This window comes from Gallus gallus, chromosome 7 (genome assembly GCF_016699485.2).
Source record: "Gallus gallus isolate bGalGal1 chromosome 7, bGalGal1.mat.broiler.GRCg7b, whole genome shotgun sequence".
Lineage (NCBI taxonomy): Eukaryota > Metazoa > Chordata > Aves > Galliformes > Phasianidae > Gallus > Gallus gallus.
In genome coordinates this window covers 13,707,835-13,723,988 of record NC_052538.1, presented here as the reverse complement: position 1 = coordinate 13,723,988, position 16,154 = coordinate 13,707,835, and the positions used below count along the sequence as shown (strand labels likewise).

Sequence of the window (16,154 nt, the reverse complement as noted above, 5' to 3'; positions counted from 1 at the left end):
ACTTGGTTGTTTCATATCTTAGCCTTTTAATCTGATGCTTTGGTCAGGTGGATAGAAACAAAAAGCAAGCTGTTGATTAAACAGCATAGATGTTATTATGTGACTGCAAAAATGCCAGGAAGTTGTCCCATTTGCACTCATAATTTATAAGTAATCTAGAAATATGCTTTGAGGCAGTGACTTCATCTAAAAAGAATTAACAGTTCAAAGTGTATTAGTGCACGTCTGCTGAATATGGCTTGGCATTAAGGGTTTCTTCATCAGCATTAATTGGATTGAATTACCTACAGTGAAATATGAACCCTTTGAGAAAAAGCAATTCTTGTTGTGCTGGCTTCAGAAACATAAAAGACTGGGGGGGGGTGGGGGGAAGGAGGGAAGGGAGAAAAAAACAAATGTCAGTGTTTAGACAGGCTTCGTTTTAAGGCAGAATACAATGATTTTGAGCAACCTGTGGGTGTGAGGTTGTGGTGAATGTGCAGGGAAAAGGTGAAGCTGTGTCTGGGGGCAGTGAGCAGCAACAGGGCTTGAAAGGCTTTGCCCTCAGAAGAGCAGAGTCTGGGTCAGAGAAGGGCTGGGGACCACCAGGGAGATGTCTTAGGCCCCACAAGCCACCCCCACAGGAGAGCAGGGACAAGTACCTGGGCAGGGGACTGGGCAGTCAAGAGACCTTATGGGCAATGTGCTCATGGGTTCAGGATTAACCACTGCCTGCAGCAAGGGGCATTGGTGAGATGGGAGACTCACTCATGGGTATACATCTGCAGTTCTCCCTGTTTGCAGTTATTAATACTGTAAAGTTTACGTGGTTTGTGCAAAACGAGTGACTTGATGCTTTGAACTTGGATCTTCTGGATGTACAAGCAGTATCTTCTAAAATATTCTGGCTTTGGGTTCCTGTGTTTTGTTTTTCTTTTCTGTTTGTTGTTGATTTGTTTTAATGAGTAAAAATTCTGTCTACATTTGTTGTTCATCCTTAATGCATTGCTTCATGAATGAATAGGAACAAACCTCAGATAGCATTGTTCTGGTGCCTCTTGATTACTGTTTAGGAGAAGAGAGGTATGAACTGTTTCACAGTGCGATGTTCAGGAAGAGTGAAATGATGAAAAAGAAATATTTTCCTTTTTATTAAACCAACACCACCATAGTAGCAGAAGTAAGAACAGATGGAGTGACCTGAGTAATAAGTTTTTACTCGATCTCCAACCAGAATATAACCCTTTAGCAAGCAGATATTGCTAGACAAAGATCTAAATTCTCAGCAGCTGGCTTAGAATGCAGTACTGACAGGAGTTTCATGGCCTATATGTCAATTCATACCAACTTCCTTCATTGCATGGCCATCTTATTTCATAACAATGCTTGCAAGATCAAATAATTCTGGCAACCTCCACCACAACATTTTTGAGGTTTGTGAATGACAGTTTTATGAGTCTTCTACATGCATTGACCAGTGCAGGAGTTGCTGCAAGTCTGTACATCCCAAAGATGTATGGTATTCGGTGACTGGCAAAGGGGAGGGCAGGATGTAGAAAGGAGGTTATGAAAAAGAACTAACAGTGATAGTGGCCTGGTACATGAGAATTTCATCTGTGAAATGCTCCCTGATTCTGAGCGATCCTTTCTGTTAAGCACTGGAGTAGCTCCATGGGAAGGTGGTTGAGTCACCATCCCTGCATGTGTTTTAAAACCGTTTGGATGTGGTGCTGAGGGACATGATTTAACAGAGTGTTGTTAGAGTTACGGTAGTATGGTTAGGTTGTGGTTGGACTCGATGATCTTTTAGGTCTTTTCCAACCTGAGCAATTCTGTGATTCTATGATCTGAAATACTGAATAATGCACGTTAGACGAGTACAGGGAATGTAAGTCCAGAGATAAACAAGAGGAGATGAATTTGCCATACATACATAATATCATTTTGCAATGAATGTTCTTTTAACCCTTAGTTTAGTGAAATCATATTAAAAGTATTTGTTTTACTAAAGGGCATTGCTAAAGAGACCAGCATGATGGTAGCTGAGCAAAGTGTTTCTTCACTTATCATCACAGTTACTTAATTGGATATGTGTTGATTATTGCAGGGCACACTTACCACGTACTGTGCTAGGAAGCACTAATTTATTTGCATGTTTTACATTTGAACAACTGTTTCCCAGGGAACTAAGTGCTGCTTGTGTGCGTTTGAAAGAGAGGGAGCCCGGAGGCCCGCACTGAGCCAAGCTGGGCTCCTGCTGGATGTGTGGAGTGGGCTGCACTCGCCTTGTTAGAACTTCTATGAGATTCTGCTTTCAGCTGCTTGTAACTTCACTGAACTCGAATAACTGAAAATTCTCCAAGAGATGGATTTGGAAAAATTTTCATGTATTTTGGAGTGAACAAGGACCTTCAGTAGATCTATCTCAGGAAAAGGCTCAGGTGGAATGACTCCTACACCTACTCTCTCAGCCTTTAAAACTCAAACCTTGCTTTGTAGTGGCAAAATGAATCTGATCACTAAGAAGAGAAAGGAAGCTGTTCTGTTCCTACAAAGTGTGATACATTTCCAAAGGGCCCATATTCAAGGAAGAGAATATTCCTGTCAGAAATGCATAGTAGTACTCTTTGAATGAAGAGTTTTTTTGGGAAAGGGGGCCAGTATGGGCACTAAAAATGTTTCCATTCATTTATTTATTTCTTTGTTTCTTCCTTCATGGAAAAAAAAAATATGTCTGATACAAAATAACACAACTTTTAACTATTACTTTTATATTTTCAGGGATAAAGCATCTGAAGAGTCAGAGTGATTCAGCATTCCCAGAGGAGGAAGAGGGAATCGGTGAAAGAGAAGAGGAATGGGACCACTAAACCATGCAAGTCTGCCTGGGGGCCAGGTACCGCAATGTGACACTGTGCGTGCGTCCCACCATTTACCACCACTAGTGTTCTCACATAGCAGGGTGTGCTGGGGGCACACCTTGACTGGGCTTTATGGCCACCTGCAAATCCGTTCTGTGAGCCTATTTCCCAGAGATAAAACAGTTGTTTTAATGTCACTCTTCTTTCATTTTCTATGACGTAGAGATGTCGTTGCAAACATGGTAGTGATCTGATGGCAGTACTGCCAAAGCTTAACTTCTGCGTGTGAGCTGTGTTCTAAGACCTGTTGTAAATAAATCCCATTTAAGAGCTACAAAATAAATAATATGTTCCTTTAGACAAGACTGTATGTTGTACCGTGGGTTTGTCTAGCCTGTGGAGGAGTGTTCGTATAGAATGACCCCGTCAGTTAAAGGCTGTTTTTATCAGTAACGCTAGAGTGAGCTGCAGTAATGCAGACAGGAACAAAATAAGCAGAGGTGCCTCTTCAGTCCAATGGAGAAGTATGCAGAGATGTTCTTTGGTGTCCCCCAGATACACAATAGTTAAAGTACTTTTCTGGCTTCCAGATTAACTGTACTTTTGTATTAGATAAGTTTGGTACGTAGACTTAACTTTTCACTTCTTTCAGCCAATCTTAGAGGGCTGAGATAGCAAAAAAAAAAACAAAACAAAACAAAACAAAACAAAAACCAATCCAAATAAACAAACAAAAAACTAAACAAACAAACAAACAAAAAAACAGTCATCTGAAAACACAGAACCTTCTGTTTATGCCTTGCATGATGAATTCATTCGCAGCCCTTGCTCTTCCATGAAGACCCACTGAGAAAAGGATCTGTTAACAAGTGTTCCTTTATAGTTGGGAGCCATCTTGTTGCCCTCCATCTGCACTCCTGTATCTGTCCTCTGTGTCACCATTATTGCAGTCAGTTTCTGTGACTCTAGCTTTGTTCAGCTGCACAGGAAGAACTAAAAGGACTCTTCAGTTGGGCAGGAACAGCTACAGGGCTGAGGGCTTTTTGTGCTACAAAGAAGAAAAGGAGGGAAGTGACCCTTCATAAGACATCTGAACAGGCCAAAGTCAAGACTGGAGTGGTATCAAGAAGAGCTGGGCTCTGCTCCCAGCTTTGTCACAGCTTGGATTTTGCACAGTGCCAGGCTCTTCACTTAACCCTGACTGCAGCAGTAAAATGGTGACCAATAGAGAGGCACGGTGTCACTGGCTGATAAACAATTTTGGTATTAATTTTTACTGGTTATTAGTACCCAGAGGCTTCATGTAAGAAATATCTATGGGCCAAAGGATTAAAACATGCATAAATCATAAGAGACAATAAAAACACAAGGCACTTTGGGACCTCAGCATTTCAGAGACAGCACAAAACACCTGATAAGAGTATAGAGAACTTATCACAAATAGCTTGTTTAAAGATCACTGTTGGACTGAAGGATGATTACACTTAATGAATTGGATTTATAAATTAGATTTAGTTTGAACCAGATCTGAATGCATTGCAGAGCTATTACTGCAGTAATGAGAGAACAAGAAGCCTGTTTAACAGCCCTTATCTGGATGAAGCACCGTGGTCTGATAAGGGCCTCAGATAGCCACTCCTCAATTTGAATTCTTCCCTAAATTCAGGTCTTATCACCTCCCTCATCTCCAAATATTCCAGCTGTGCTATATCATTTTAAAAGCCTGTTGCTTTCTCTCTGTCCTGACCCAGGGTCATGCACACAGCATGTCTGAGTGTAGGAACAGACTGATCATTTTTGGCGAAGTGACGTGACAGGACTTGTCCCTCGGAAGTTTCTGTGGATCCATGTCACCATTTGCTGGTGTTAACGTCACCTAAAGTACATGGATAGAATACACATTTTTCTATACGACAACAAGTTTTAAATCGAAGAGTTAAGCAAACTGTCTAATCTTCCACTTGAGATGTATACCATAAGGAAGGCTGCAATGAAAGAGGAAGTAAAACATCATAGCCCAGAAAAAAAGAAAAATATCCAACTAAGTGCTTGCCACGGAGCAGAGCTGTAGCACTACAGTGACTTGTTGGTGAACCTCAAGACAGAAGTGTCTGGGAAGACGGAAAGTGTGATCACATGGCATGTGTGGGACAACTGGGGGATCAGGTACAGCTAGCATGGGTTCATGATAGGAAGATCTTGCTTGACCAACCTGATCTTCTATGATTGAGTGACCCATTTGGTGGATGAGGGAAAGGCTGCTGACATAAGTCCTACCTAGAGTTCAGCAAGGCCTTTCACGCTTTCTCCGACAGTATTCTCCTAGAGAAGCTGGCAGCCCGTGACTTGGACAGGTACACTTTTTGTTGGGTAAGGAACCAGCTGGGGTGGTGAATGAAGATAAATCCAACTGGCAACCTATCACAAGTGGTGTTCCCTATGGGTCTATATTGGAGTCCATCTTGTTTAATATCTTTGTCGATAACCTGGATGAGGGGATGGAGTGCATCCTCAGTAAATTTGCAAATGACATCAAGCTGTCAATATGTCTGAAGGTAGGAAGGCCCTACGGAGGGATCTGGACAAGCTGGAACACTAGGCTGAGAGCACGAAATGTATGAGGAGAAGCTGAGGAAGCTGGGATTGTTTGGTCTGGAGAAGAGGAGGCTCAGGGGAGACATTGCTCTCTACAACTACCTGGAAGGAGGTTGTGGTGAGGTAGGGGGTTGGCTGCTTCTCCCTGGTAACAGCAGAAGGACAAAGGGGAATGACCTTAAGTTGTGCTGGGGGAGGTTCAGGTTGGATACTGGAAAGAATTTCTTAACATAGTGCTTCTCATACACTTTAGGTACAATTGAAAGCTCTGGCTATCCCGCAGCATGATCAGCTTTATAGTCTTAAATAAACCACGCAGATCTCTTTGCAATGACGCAAAATGCTGTATACAGTTGAAAGGGGCAACAGAGATAGCTTTGGTCTGTTTCTAGTGATACAGAGAGACTGGCAAGGGGAAGGAAGAAAATTACTGAAATAAAGAACACCTGGGCAATCCTTCAGCTATGCTACAGGGTTTCATTTCTTTAGAGTAGCAAACTTTTTTTATAGTTTACTTTTAAATACTGTCAAAAATTTAATATTGTTTCAAATCTGCTTTTCAAAACAAAACAGGGTGTTGTTGGGCAACCTTCCCATGGAAATCTTTGTTCACTCTCCATTAATGTTGTTTCTATGTTATTATGACTTGGTTTGACCTCTTTGAGAAGACTCAGCTGGTAGTGCTGCTGGAGAGCCGAGAACTGGAGTTAATGGATCAGGTAGAACACAGCAAGTTCCCTGAGCATCTTTCAAGATGCTGAACATTAACAAACCCTATAAACGTTTCTACTCTTTCACTCGCTCAGAAACAAAGATGATTTTTGCATGCTTGTAGTGTAAGAGTTGACAAAAGAAAATGTAATTAAGACTTTTAGAGATGGATTATACTAGTCCATACTCCATGAATGAACTGCTGGAGAAAGAAAGAAGAGGTTAAAAAAACAAAAAGGCAAGTAATTAATATAATTCTTTTTTAATGAACAACTCTGATTTGTTGTTTTTTCTTCTCAACTCTCATCATGTTCTTACATCTATGGCCCTTCTGTGCTGCTGTTCTTCCTTTCAAAATATTGCAGGAAATAATATTTGCAGAATGATGTCTACAGCAAGATTTGAAAGAAAACTGTCTCTTTGGACTGATCTCAGCTTTTTCCCAGAATCCCACAGCTCATTAATGTACAGCAATTTAAGGACGCTTTGTTATTGCATTTTACAGCCTTGTTTTTTTTTTTTTTCTTGTGTTATACTTGTTATTCCATGACAGATTCCTCCCTTTGATTTATTGAGACATTGTGCTAATAAGTTGGTTGGAAAAATTCCATGACTTGACTTACAGGATGGTATGTGTTGTTTATTCTCCAGGTGCAAAAGCAGATAATACTTAAGTAGACACAAAGTAAGAGCCAAGATTTGAAAGTCATTTCTAAAGTGTAATTTCCACTGCTCAAAAATGACCACAGATTTTGGCTGACAGTGTTCTTTCTTTTGGAAAAGTATGGTGTCCAGTGTACAGGAAACTTCCTGTCATCCTGCTGCCAGTTTAACGACTAAATCTCTTGCACTGTTTTAAGACTACCCTAGTCTTCTCAAAGTGTTAGTTGTCCCAAAGATGTGAACTGGAAAAGGCTCTAATTAGCTACTATGCTAGTCAAAAATCACCACTAGTTATTCTGCTGCTGATGCTATTGAGCCTACACATTTAGCACAATGGAGCAGGGCTGCTGTCTTGGGAAGGGGCATCTGTCTGCCTAGCCTGGGTAGGCTCCAGTGCTGCTGGTGGGTGGGAAAGGACCGACATATGGCCCTGAAGGCTCTGGGGCCTCCTCTGTGCAAGTTTGGCACCTGATACCATGCAACTGAGTTCAGTGCAAGCCCAGCTTAGTGCGTAGTTCTCTCCATCTCCCCTGCCCTCCCCTCCCCTCCTCTCCTTCTTCTTTTCCTCTGCACATCTTTCCTTTTACCTTCCCCTTTCTTTCTCTTTCTCTTACATAGTTGAGACACAGGCTTTCTATGAGAGGCCCTATTCCAGAGGAACATGAGGTGACAGTGTACTTTCTGCTGGCATGTTTGTAGAAGGCAGAGCTGCAGGTTGCACGTGGAACTAAGATGGCCATGCACTAGATAGATAGCTGATACCTACTCTACTGTTGGTTTCATAGGATTACATCCTCTGTGTGTGTGTGCATGTCTGTTATCGTATTCCTTTTTCTCCTTTAGCTGTTCAGCACAATGGTGAGTTGCAATAGAAGTCTCAGCTGCTCTGTAGGTTCATCACACATGCAATTACATTTGACCTTTCCGCAGCGAGTATGGCTTTTGGCAATTGAGTTGATGTTCAGTGTCTCTTGTGATGTGTTGTTCTCACTGCTCTCCCGAGAGAAAGCAGGGCCATCCTCAACAGCAGCACCTTGGGCAGATATCAGGCAAGGCGTCTGTGCCCCTCACTGGGCCTCAGGCTGCTTGGTGACATGCTGCTGATCTCCAGACATGGCAGAGCTGGCTGATGGAGTCTGTGAGAGTTCTTTGCCAACAGCAGGGGCATTTCTGCTATAGGTTTGGGTGGTTCTGATAGCTTCTAAAATAATCTGTACTTTCTACAAATATATCCAGTGCTCCTGCTTGGAGAAACTGACTCTGTTTTAATCCTGTAACAATGCATTTGCTTGGTATATACTGACCCTTAGTGGTAGGCTGAAATTACAATTGCGTTGCCACGTTTCTAAATTTTTCTTTTCTCTTCGACCCAACTGTTCAGAAAACGGCAGCAATATTTGCTGTGCATCAGGACTGTCTAGCTATGTAAATAGCCCTCGTTGTCTTTGACAGACATAATGGGCACGCTAAAATAATGACGACAGGTGTTACTGGCTCTTCTGAAGGGAGGGCTGGGGGGAGAAGCGGTGTCGAAAGGTTGTCCAAAGTGCAAAACAAAAACCTTGGCATTGAGAAGCAATACTCTCCACATAATGAGAAACAAATAAGAACTCAGTATCTGGCACTAACGAACACCTCAAGCTAACAGTGGAGTGAGTATTAATTAGGTTTCCAAAATAGCATCTTTCTGAAAAGCAGCTGAGGTGTAATATTGCTCCTTATTAATCAAAGCAATGGGACAATGTGAACTCTGCAAAAAATAAATGGTTTGCAGATGGCTGTGTGCATCTTTAATAATCAGAAGAACACAAGTTAGAGCTTTAAATGCCAGAGAGCCTTTCTGCATCTTCTCCCTTTCACAGAGCGATATTTGCAGTTTTCAAGGCAGTGAGGAAAGTGTGTTGGTTTCTTATTACATTTTCCCTGCAGCATAAATTCTATTGATGTGCTTCCCTAATCATGCTAATTATACTGCCATATGTTGCTCTCATCTTTCTTCTTCACTCCTAATGGGACATAGATTCTCTCTTTTGAATATGTCATTTGTTTATTACATTTATCAAGGGTTTTAACATTATATGGGACTTTTAATTGCTTTTTTAAACACTCAGCAGATTGAATATTAAAAACAGACATGAAGGTCAATTATAAATAATATTTAAATTGCTCATGTCATTTTTATTCTCTAATTTGCTGGGAATATCAACTCTGTAGCCCGGGTCTCATGCCCATTATTTGCTTGTGAACACACACATGTCCATCAGAACTATTTATGGCTGCAGTCACAGCTCTGTCCAACCCCAAACCACCTTGCAACTAGCTGAACAGGGGTCTTCCTCAGACAGAAATGCTGAAAAAAAAATGCATCATCTATTAAGTCGCAATGCTCAACACCAATTCACTGCCATTCATCCCAGTTGAATGCTACTGGAGTAATTCAAGAAATAGAGGCAAATGTTCATTTCTGACTGGAAAGAATAACTCTCTCAGAGGAGAGGGGTATCAAAGTAAAGTATAATTTCAATAGAAGAATTAAGAAGAGCTAAAATTTCAGTAAAACAGCTGAAAACAGAGAAATAAACAATGGCTAATTACAAGTTCTCCAACAGTAATCAATCCAAATGTAAGGAGTATTGCTAACAGTCTTCCAGCTTTTTCGAGGTTAGGCTTTGGGGTGTGGTTTTTTTGGTTGGTTGGTTGTTCTTTGGTTTGTTGAGTCTTTCTTGTTTGTTTTGTGTTTGTTGGTGGTGGGGTTGTTTTTGTTTTTGTTTTTGTTTTTTTTTGCAAAGTTTAATTTGCTTCAGCAGCTTAGTTACTTAAATAACTGACAGTTTACCAAACACCAAAGCTTGCTTCCTTTCCTTCTGATTGAAGAGCTAAGTTATGCATCCTCAGCATCTCATTGGAGTACTGCCTTTGCTGCCCTGTAAGAATGGGCTGTAGGAAAAGGACTTGCCTGAGTAGAAGGGAAGTATACTTCGCAGCAAAGTTCTCTTTTTTTCCACATTTATTACTCTGTGGTTATGAGTTGCCTCTTCGCTCCCAGGGGACTACTTAGAAGCCCGCAGTTATGTAAAACTTCTGAATGTTTGTCCTGGTACATGGACAAGAGGTCTCTTGAGACCCACTAAATAATTAAATGACTGGGAAAGCAAAATTATCCCAGGGAAGTTGCCTAAATGTTTCTGAGAGATGACACTTTTTTTTTACAGTATTAAGTGTCGTTTCTACTCATTTTTTAGGATTTTTTAGGTTTCAAAGGATTTGATTTTTCAAAGAATGATTTACAATTGGACACACTCCCCTCTCAATCAAATCTTGTCCAAACTATTGTAATCTTATGTGTTTTTAATCTGCTATTGAAGAATGTTAATATTATATTTTACTCTTTCTCAAATATAGTCAACTGAAAACATATATTCTATATATTTCCACAGAGGATCTTGATTAATTTGTTATTTTGATGTCTTAGTAGTGGCTTGTTTGACTTCTGGCTTACATACAACAGATGAAAGTCATCCGAGCATGTGGCTGAAGAGAGACAGCATCTGGGAAAATGGAACTGCAAAGAACAAGATATGACGTAGTCTTGATTTATTGCCATCGTGCACCTTGTTAGAGTGTAATACAAGTCTAAGTCAATGGGATTCTTTCCACTGATTTCCAGTTGTAGTAGGGATGAGGGCCTGCTCCACTGAACTCTGCCAATAAAGCCTGCACCATGCCATAAGAGGTGCCTCTGAAAGATGAGCCCATTCTGAAGAACTGGTGCTGACCTGAACAGTCCCAGCAATTCCAACAGTACCAGCCCATGGTAAAAAGATTTTGGAAACAATACTTTCTTATTGGTTACAATTTCCTTCATGTGAGGGCTGACTTAATAGTAAAGGTTAAAAAGGTAAAGTATACTAAGATAAATTGTTGTCAAGGGAGCCATGAGGATGCAAGTTGGTGCGGCAAAGTGGCACAGCCATGGACGGGCAGGCAAAGGGCACGGGAACAGCCAGCTGCATTCTGCCACTTTTCAGAGAAAATCGTATGCAAATAAGCAAATGCTTCTGTCAAGCAGATTTGTAACTAACACTCAGGAGCTTCACGATCCTTGCCCTCAAATCAAATTTATTAAGGAATATCATCATAGGAAATACGGACAAATACAGCAGAATAGAAACACACAGTTGTAGATTGCCTTGTTGAAAATTAAATAAAAAAATACTGGCTAGATCATAAACCATAACAATATTACATAATATATTTATCAGATATCTCAAGATAAAAATACAAAATAAAAATTTTGAGGGCTAATCTATAGCTACAGCTCCTCAGTGTGCTCGATGCAGGGGTACATGCCCATAATGCTGTGGGAGAGATGCAGACACAAACACCAGTTTTTATGGCCCCATGCAATGCTTTGGTAGCGCAGCCTTACAGGGTTTGGAGAGAAAGTCCTGCCTGGGAGAGGCCCCCACAGGAAGCTGCTCTGCCATCAAGTGTGAATTCCACACAAGGTCAAAGTCTTAAGTGACACACATTGGTTACTATGGTCTTCTCAGCCAAAGTAAATTTCTCCTCTTCCAAACAACACGCTAAGCTTTGGGTCATGTATGGATAAAACCTTGCTAAGAATAAAGGAAGAAAGAGAGTTATCTGGCTTTAAAGGAAAGTTAAGGACTCTTCTATTTCAGTAACACCTACCACAGTGATTAAGACTGAATAAAAATGAAGAAGTAAGATTATTTATACATGAATCACATTTCTGTATTAATGAAGAGTTTAACAGGCGCTGAGTGCCTCCTGTGAGCTCAGGAGCTCCTCCTACCTTCTGGAGGAGGACAGGACACCCAAAGCCCCGCAGGATGCTCCCAGTACTCTGCATAATCTGCTATAAATTCTGCTTGAATTTCCAGGAGAAGACTTTTGTATAGTATATCAATCACAGGAAGAAAAAGTCAAGTTCAACTATGGTAGAAGTCTGAAACTGAAAGTACAATACAAACATTAAATTTGGATTGCTCCAAAGTTTTGGTCTCAGGGAATGATAGATAAATCACAATGCTGATGAATGCACTGTTACAGACAAAGACATAGCTGGCCTCATTTTTAAATATATCTGACAATTTTTGCACATTAGAAATTTGGTGGGAACTGCAGATGCTCAACATATCTGAAATAAGATCCCATGTTTTGAAAGAAAAGGCATAAGACCAAAGATATCAGATCTTAAACAAGAAAGTTTTCTACTGCCACAGCACATGGCAATCTGCAAGTAGAAACAAACAAACAAAAAGTCTGATATAAATGATGTTTCTTTTTTGATGCAACAACAGTAAGAAATATTTCATTATAAAGAAAAAAAAATGTGTCCAACATTCCCCATAATGGATGCAGAGGTGCACAGAGTGATCCAGGCTACTAAGGATTTGCTCAAACACTGCCAGAATATATAAATTCTTAACTCTTTGCAAAAAATATCAATTGCATTATAACATATATGATACAATTTCATTTGTTAACATTTCATTCTTCAGCTGCACTGTACAGAACTTTGTCCATGCCAAATACAAGCCCTGGACCAGATACACAGAACAATTTAAATGCACTTTTTACAACCTATATGCACAAACATTTCTTAAGTTAAAACTATGCACTCTAACTGTGCATAGTGTGTATATGGCTTACATATTCAACAACAGAAATTCCACCTTTTGGCATGCCCTTATCCCAGGGCTGAAAGATCATATTGTTCCCAGCTCAACTTCAATGACTCTGCTGTCAGAAAGGAGACAGTCAAAGGAAAAGAGACATACGTGCCCCTCAGTGTGGGCTGGCTGGTTCACTGTTCCTTCTTCGGCCAGGACAAAACACGTGCTCTGGAGGTTGAGCCCGTGGTACGTGGGAGCTCTAGTTAGGTTCCTGAAGCAGCAGATGAGCACCCAGGGCTCTGCATAGCAGGGAGCGATGCTGCCCCAGGAGTCTGCCTCCGAGTGGACCATGGCTGAGTGCAGACTTGTTGGTCAGTGAGGTAATACAGGGTCCAAAAAGGGGAACGGAGCGAGCCAAGTTAGCCAGAAGAGTACAGTATGAAGGGAGAGAGGAAGGTTCCTGGTTGGCTGCAGCAGAGGGAAGTGAGGTCGGGTGCAGACTGCATGAGGTCCCACGTAGCTCAGCAGGAGCAGAGATGAATGTGGATCCTCTTCTGGGCACAGCTGGGCTGCAAGACTCATTCTGAGACATCTGCCAGAGGTAAGTACCTGTGTGCTCCACTTATGCCACCTCTCAGAGAAAGATGATCTGATGTTTGAATGAAGCAAAGCAAGGGAGGAGTTTGTTGGATCCACGCTGTCACCTTTGCATTTGAGCAAAGTCATTATATAAGGCCTCAATGTCACCTTCCAGTTCTGTCTGAGAGGCAACACAATGCTTTGCAGGAGGGCAGCAATTTTTGTCTAGGAATCTCTTCTGCCTGTAAAACCATAAGCACCAGCTTCATGGTAGGGCTGACATCTGACAAACACTGTAGGGCTGAATTTGTTTTAATCATAATACTGGGTGATATTTAGTTGATTTTAAAGCGATATTTCCAATACTGATTTGTTAAACACCATTTCTCTCCACGTGGCAGACACCCCAATGGGAAAGAGTCACCATTCATGCAGGTTCAATAATACAACTCTATGACTTCCTGCACAGTCCACATATATTTATTTTCAGATATTTTAAGGAAGCTAACAAGTAGAACTTTCGTGTTGCGTGGAGCACGGTTGCGTAACCATGTATCTGTGACAGTGACAGCAATCCAGTCCAGATGATCTTTAACATGCTTTCACATGTCTCTTAGAAACGTCTGGTGTCAGTGATGCAACAAAGCAAGGTCCAACTTTGGCTGGAAAAAGTATTTTGGCTAGTTTAAGGAAGCAGAATAGAAAATGAAATAGCAAGAACAAATATGACTGAAATCTTGAGAGTTGTTAGGTGTCTTGAGTTCCCAGCTTAGGGTTTGAGGTTTTACGCTTTTGATCCTTTTGCCCAATCACCCTCCACAGAAACAAGATGATCTGAGAATAAGTTGACAGACAACAGCCTCTGAGAGCATGGAGGTAGGAACAGACAGTGTTCTTTTCTTCTGCAACAGAGTTTGAGTAATTCATAAACATTAGATCTTTACCACTATTACCACATATTTCTAGTATTCGGTATACTTGACTTGAGGATGTTCTATTGCATGATTATTTTATCTCACATTAAACATTCAGATACACAAGGTATTGTTTTTCCCTTCTGTTATGGTGAATTGACCTCTAAAGGGACATAAACCCTTCTAAAGGGTTGTAACATACTCCAGTCTCAAAGTTTTGTAATAAACCCACAACTTTAGAACAGAGATTAATAATAGCAATGAGCCAGTCTTCATGGTACAAAACTATCACCATTATAAGGAAGAAATGGCAAAAGTACCTGTCCTGCCAGAAACGTCAGAAGCTTTTAAGAAACAGTAAATCTAGTTGTGTACCAGTGCTTGATTTTGTTCCGTGGTTTTTACTATATCTTCTGTTTGCTTACAGTGTGTAGGCTCACCTGGAAGAAAGAAAAAATGTTGTTAAGAGCTTGAGTGAGGAAGTGAAACAAATTTATAGCATCTGCAAAGCTCTAGACAGGCAGTAATGTCTTTCCCCTTTCTTTAATTAAGGTTACAGTGAGGGTTCATTCACAGTTTTCTTTAACTACTTTCTCAGCATAGAAAGTACTGGATTTAATTGACTCATCATTGTGGTTTATCCAAAGTGCAAAAGATAAAATGAAAGCAATAGAATACACCATGAAACAAAAATGCAACAACGTGAGTGTTAACAAAGTGGTTTTTTTTTTTAAACTTCCTATTTATTGAAAAATCACAATTCACCCTCTGCAGAGATGTGCAGTTTAAATCCTCTTCAATGTAGGCAACCAAACTAGGCACAAATTGCTCTCAGACAGTGGAAGATGCCAATGTTGAGTTCTGAAAATTCAATTAATTCAATCAGATACGGAATGTGACACCAAGCAGCACAAGTAGACTTCGAACTAGGTGACACAGTACAGCTGCCAAACCTCCAATCATTACACAGAGCTCCTGCTTAAGCTGTTCCTTGTACAGCTGGGAAAATTGTAAACTGATTAAAGATAGTAGACATGAGGGAGAAGGCAGCAAAATTTCAGAGTTACTTACCAACTATATGGTAAATTCTTAGCTTTAACTAAGGGGTGGAGTGATGGAGTGATTTAAAAACATGAAAAAGGAAAGCCACAGAAGTATCAGAAGTAGAGAAAATGAGTTGAGAGAAGGGAAAACTTATACAAATAAAACAGAGATGGGGAAAACTTTTGAAAGACAAAAGCGAAGGTATAAGCAGCTAGAAATGAAAGCAGATGATGTGCAGTTTGAAAGGGAATTTGAAAAACAGTGAGTTGAAGCTGAAGATGAGTCTCAGAGTTTAGAAAGGAAAAAGAGCTCATGACAATGAACGTGGGGAAAGAAAAGAATATCTCTGAATTCACCACAGTATTACAGTAAACAAGCAAGAATTTCATTACTGGATTTTAGCAATGGTTTCATTGCCAGGGTGCTGCCCACTCTAACACAGAGTTGTGTGCTTTATCTTCATAAAAACTGAACACTGAATCTTGAGCCATAATTCACTTTCCTCATGGCAGGGCATTCACCTCGTAGCAACCTCCCAGTAGCTGCTGAGGGCTTCTGTCCCTACCCTTTTTATTAGGGCATCACCTGCTCCTTCAACATCTCCTTTCCTCCATCCTCATCCCAGTGCAGATGCAGATGCCTGCTTTGGGATCCCACTCACCACCCATGTGCAGGGTGCACAATTAATGCTAACAAAGCACACAGCCACCATCCACACTCACTCAGCACCAATGGCACTGGTACCCAGGGCCACCAGCATTGACACAGTACAGGTACTACTTGATGCGGCCACATTGCCATGAATTGAACTGGTGTGTTTTTGCTGTGGGCTTGTGCAGCTTTACCATGGTGTCTGCTGAAGGCTCCGCATGCTCACTGCAACACACTGCTTGACAGTCCTCTACCATCACTGGGGTAGAAGTTACCCATATCCTGCTTTACTGCAGATTTATTGTCCCCTTTTACATTCTGATACTAAGGATTAACGTGGCTATCATCATGAGTGAAAAGTTAAAAGTGTGCCAACTAGCCATTATAAATCACTGAAACATGAAGTTGTTTAATTAAACATAAGCAGATTTTAAAATTAATGCTCCAATTAATAAATCACTCAGGAGAAAAGGAAAATCATCACTTAAATGAAATCACCTTATAACAGTTCCACT

The 16,154-nt window shown here is 40.8% G+C and overlaps 2 protein-coding genes across 13 annotated transcripts in view; one reads left to right on the top strand and one right to left on the bottom strand.

Moving 5' to 3' along the window:
• PPP1R1C (protein phosphatase 1 regulatory inhibitor subunit 1C) overlaps positions 1-3,203 on the top strand; it is a 40,861-nt gene extending 37,658 nt beyond the window's left edge. For both annotated transcript variants that reach the window (XM_040703714.2, XM_015289551.4), the window contains exon 5: positions 2,761-3,203. In XM_040703714.2, coding sequence (XP_040559648.1) covers positions 2,761-2,849 — 89 coding nt within the window. In that variant the 3' untranslated portion in view covers positions 2,850-3,203. The remainder of the gene's footprint in view (positions 1-2,760) is intronic.
• An 11,061-nt stretch (positions 3,204-14,264) lies between these two features.
• The window catches only part of PDE1A (phosphodiesterase 1A), a 198,484-nt gene continuing 196,594 nt past the window's right edge, over positions 14,265-16,154 (bottom strand). For all 11 annotated transcript variants that reach the window (XM_046943860.1, XM_046943857.1, XM_040703691.2 and 8 more), the window contains one exon: positions 14,265-14,384. In XM_046943860.1, the coding sequence (XP_046799816.1) occupies positions 14,308-14,384 (77 nt within the window). In that variant the 3' untranslated portion in view covers positions 14,265-14,307. The remainder of the gene's footprint in view (positions 14,385-16,154) is intronic.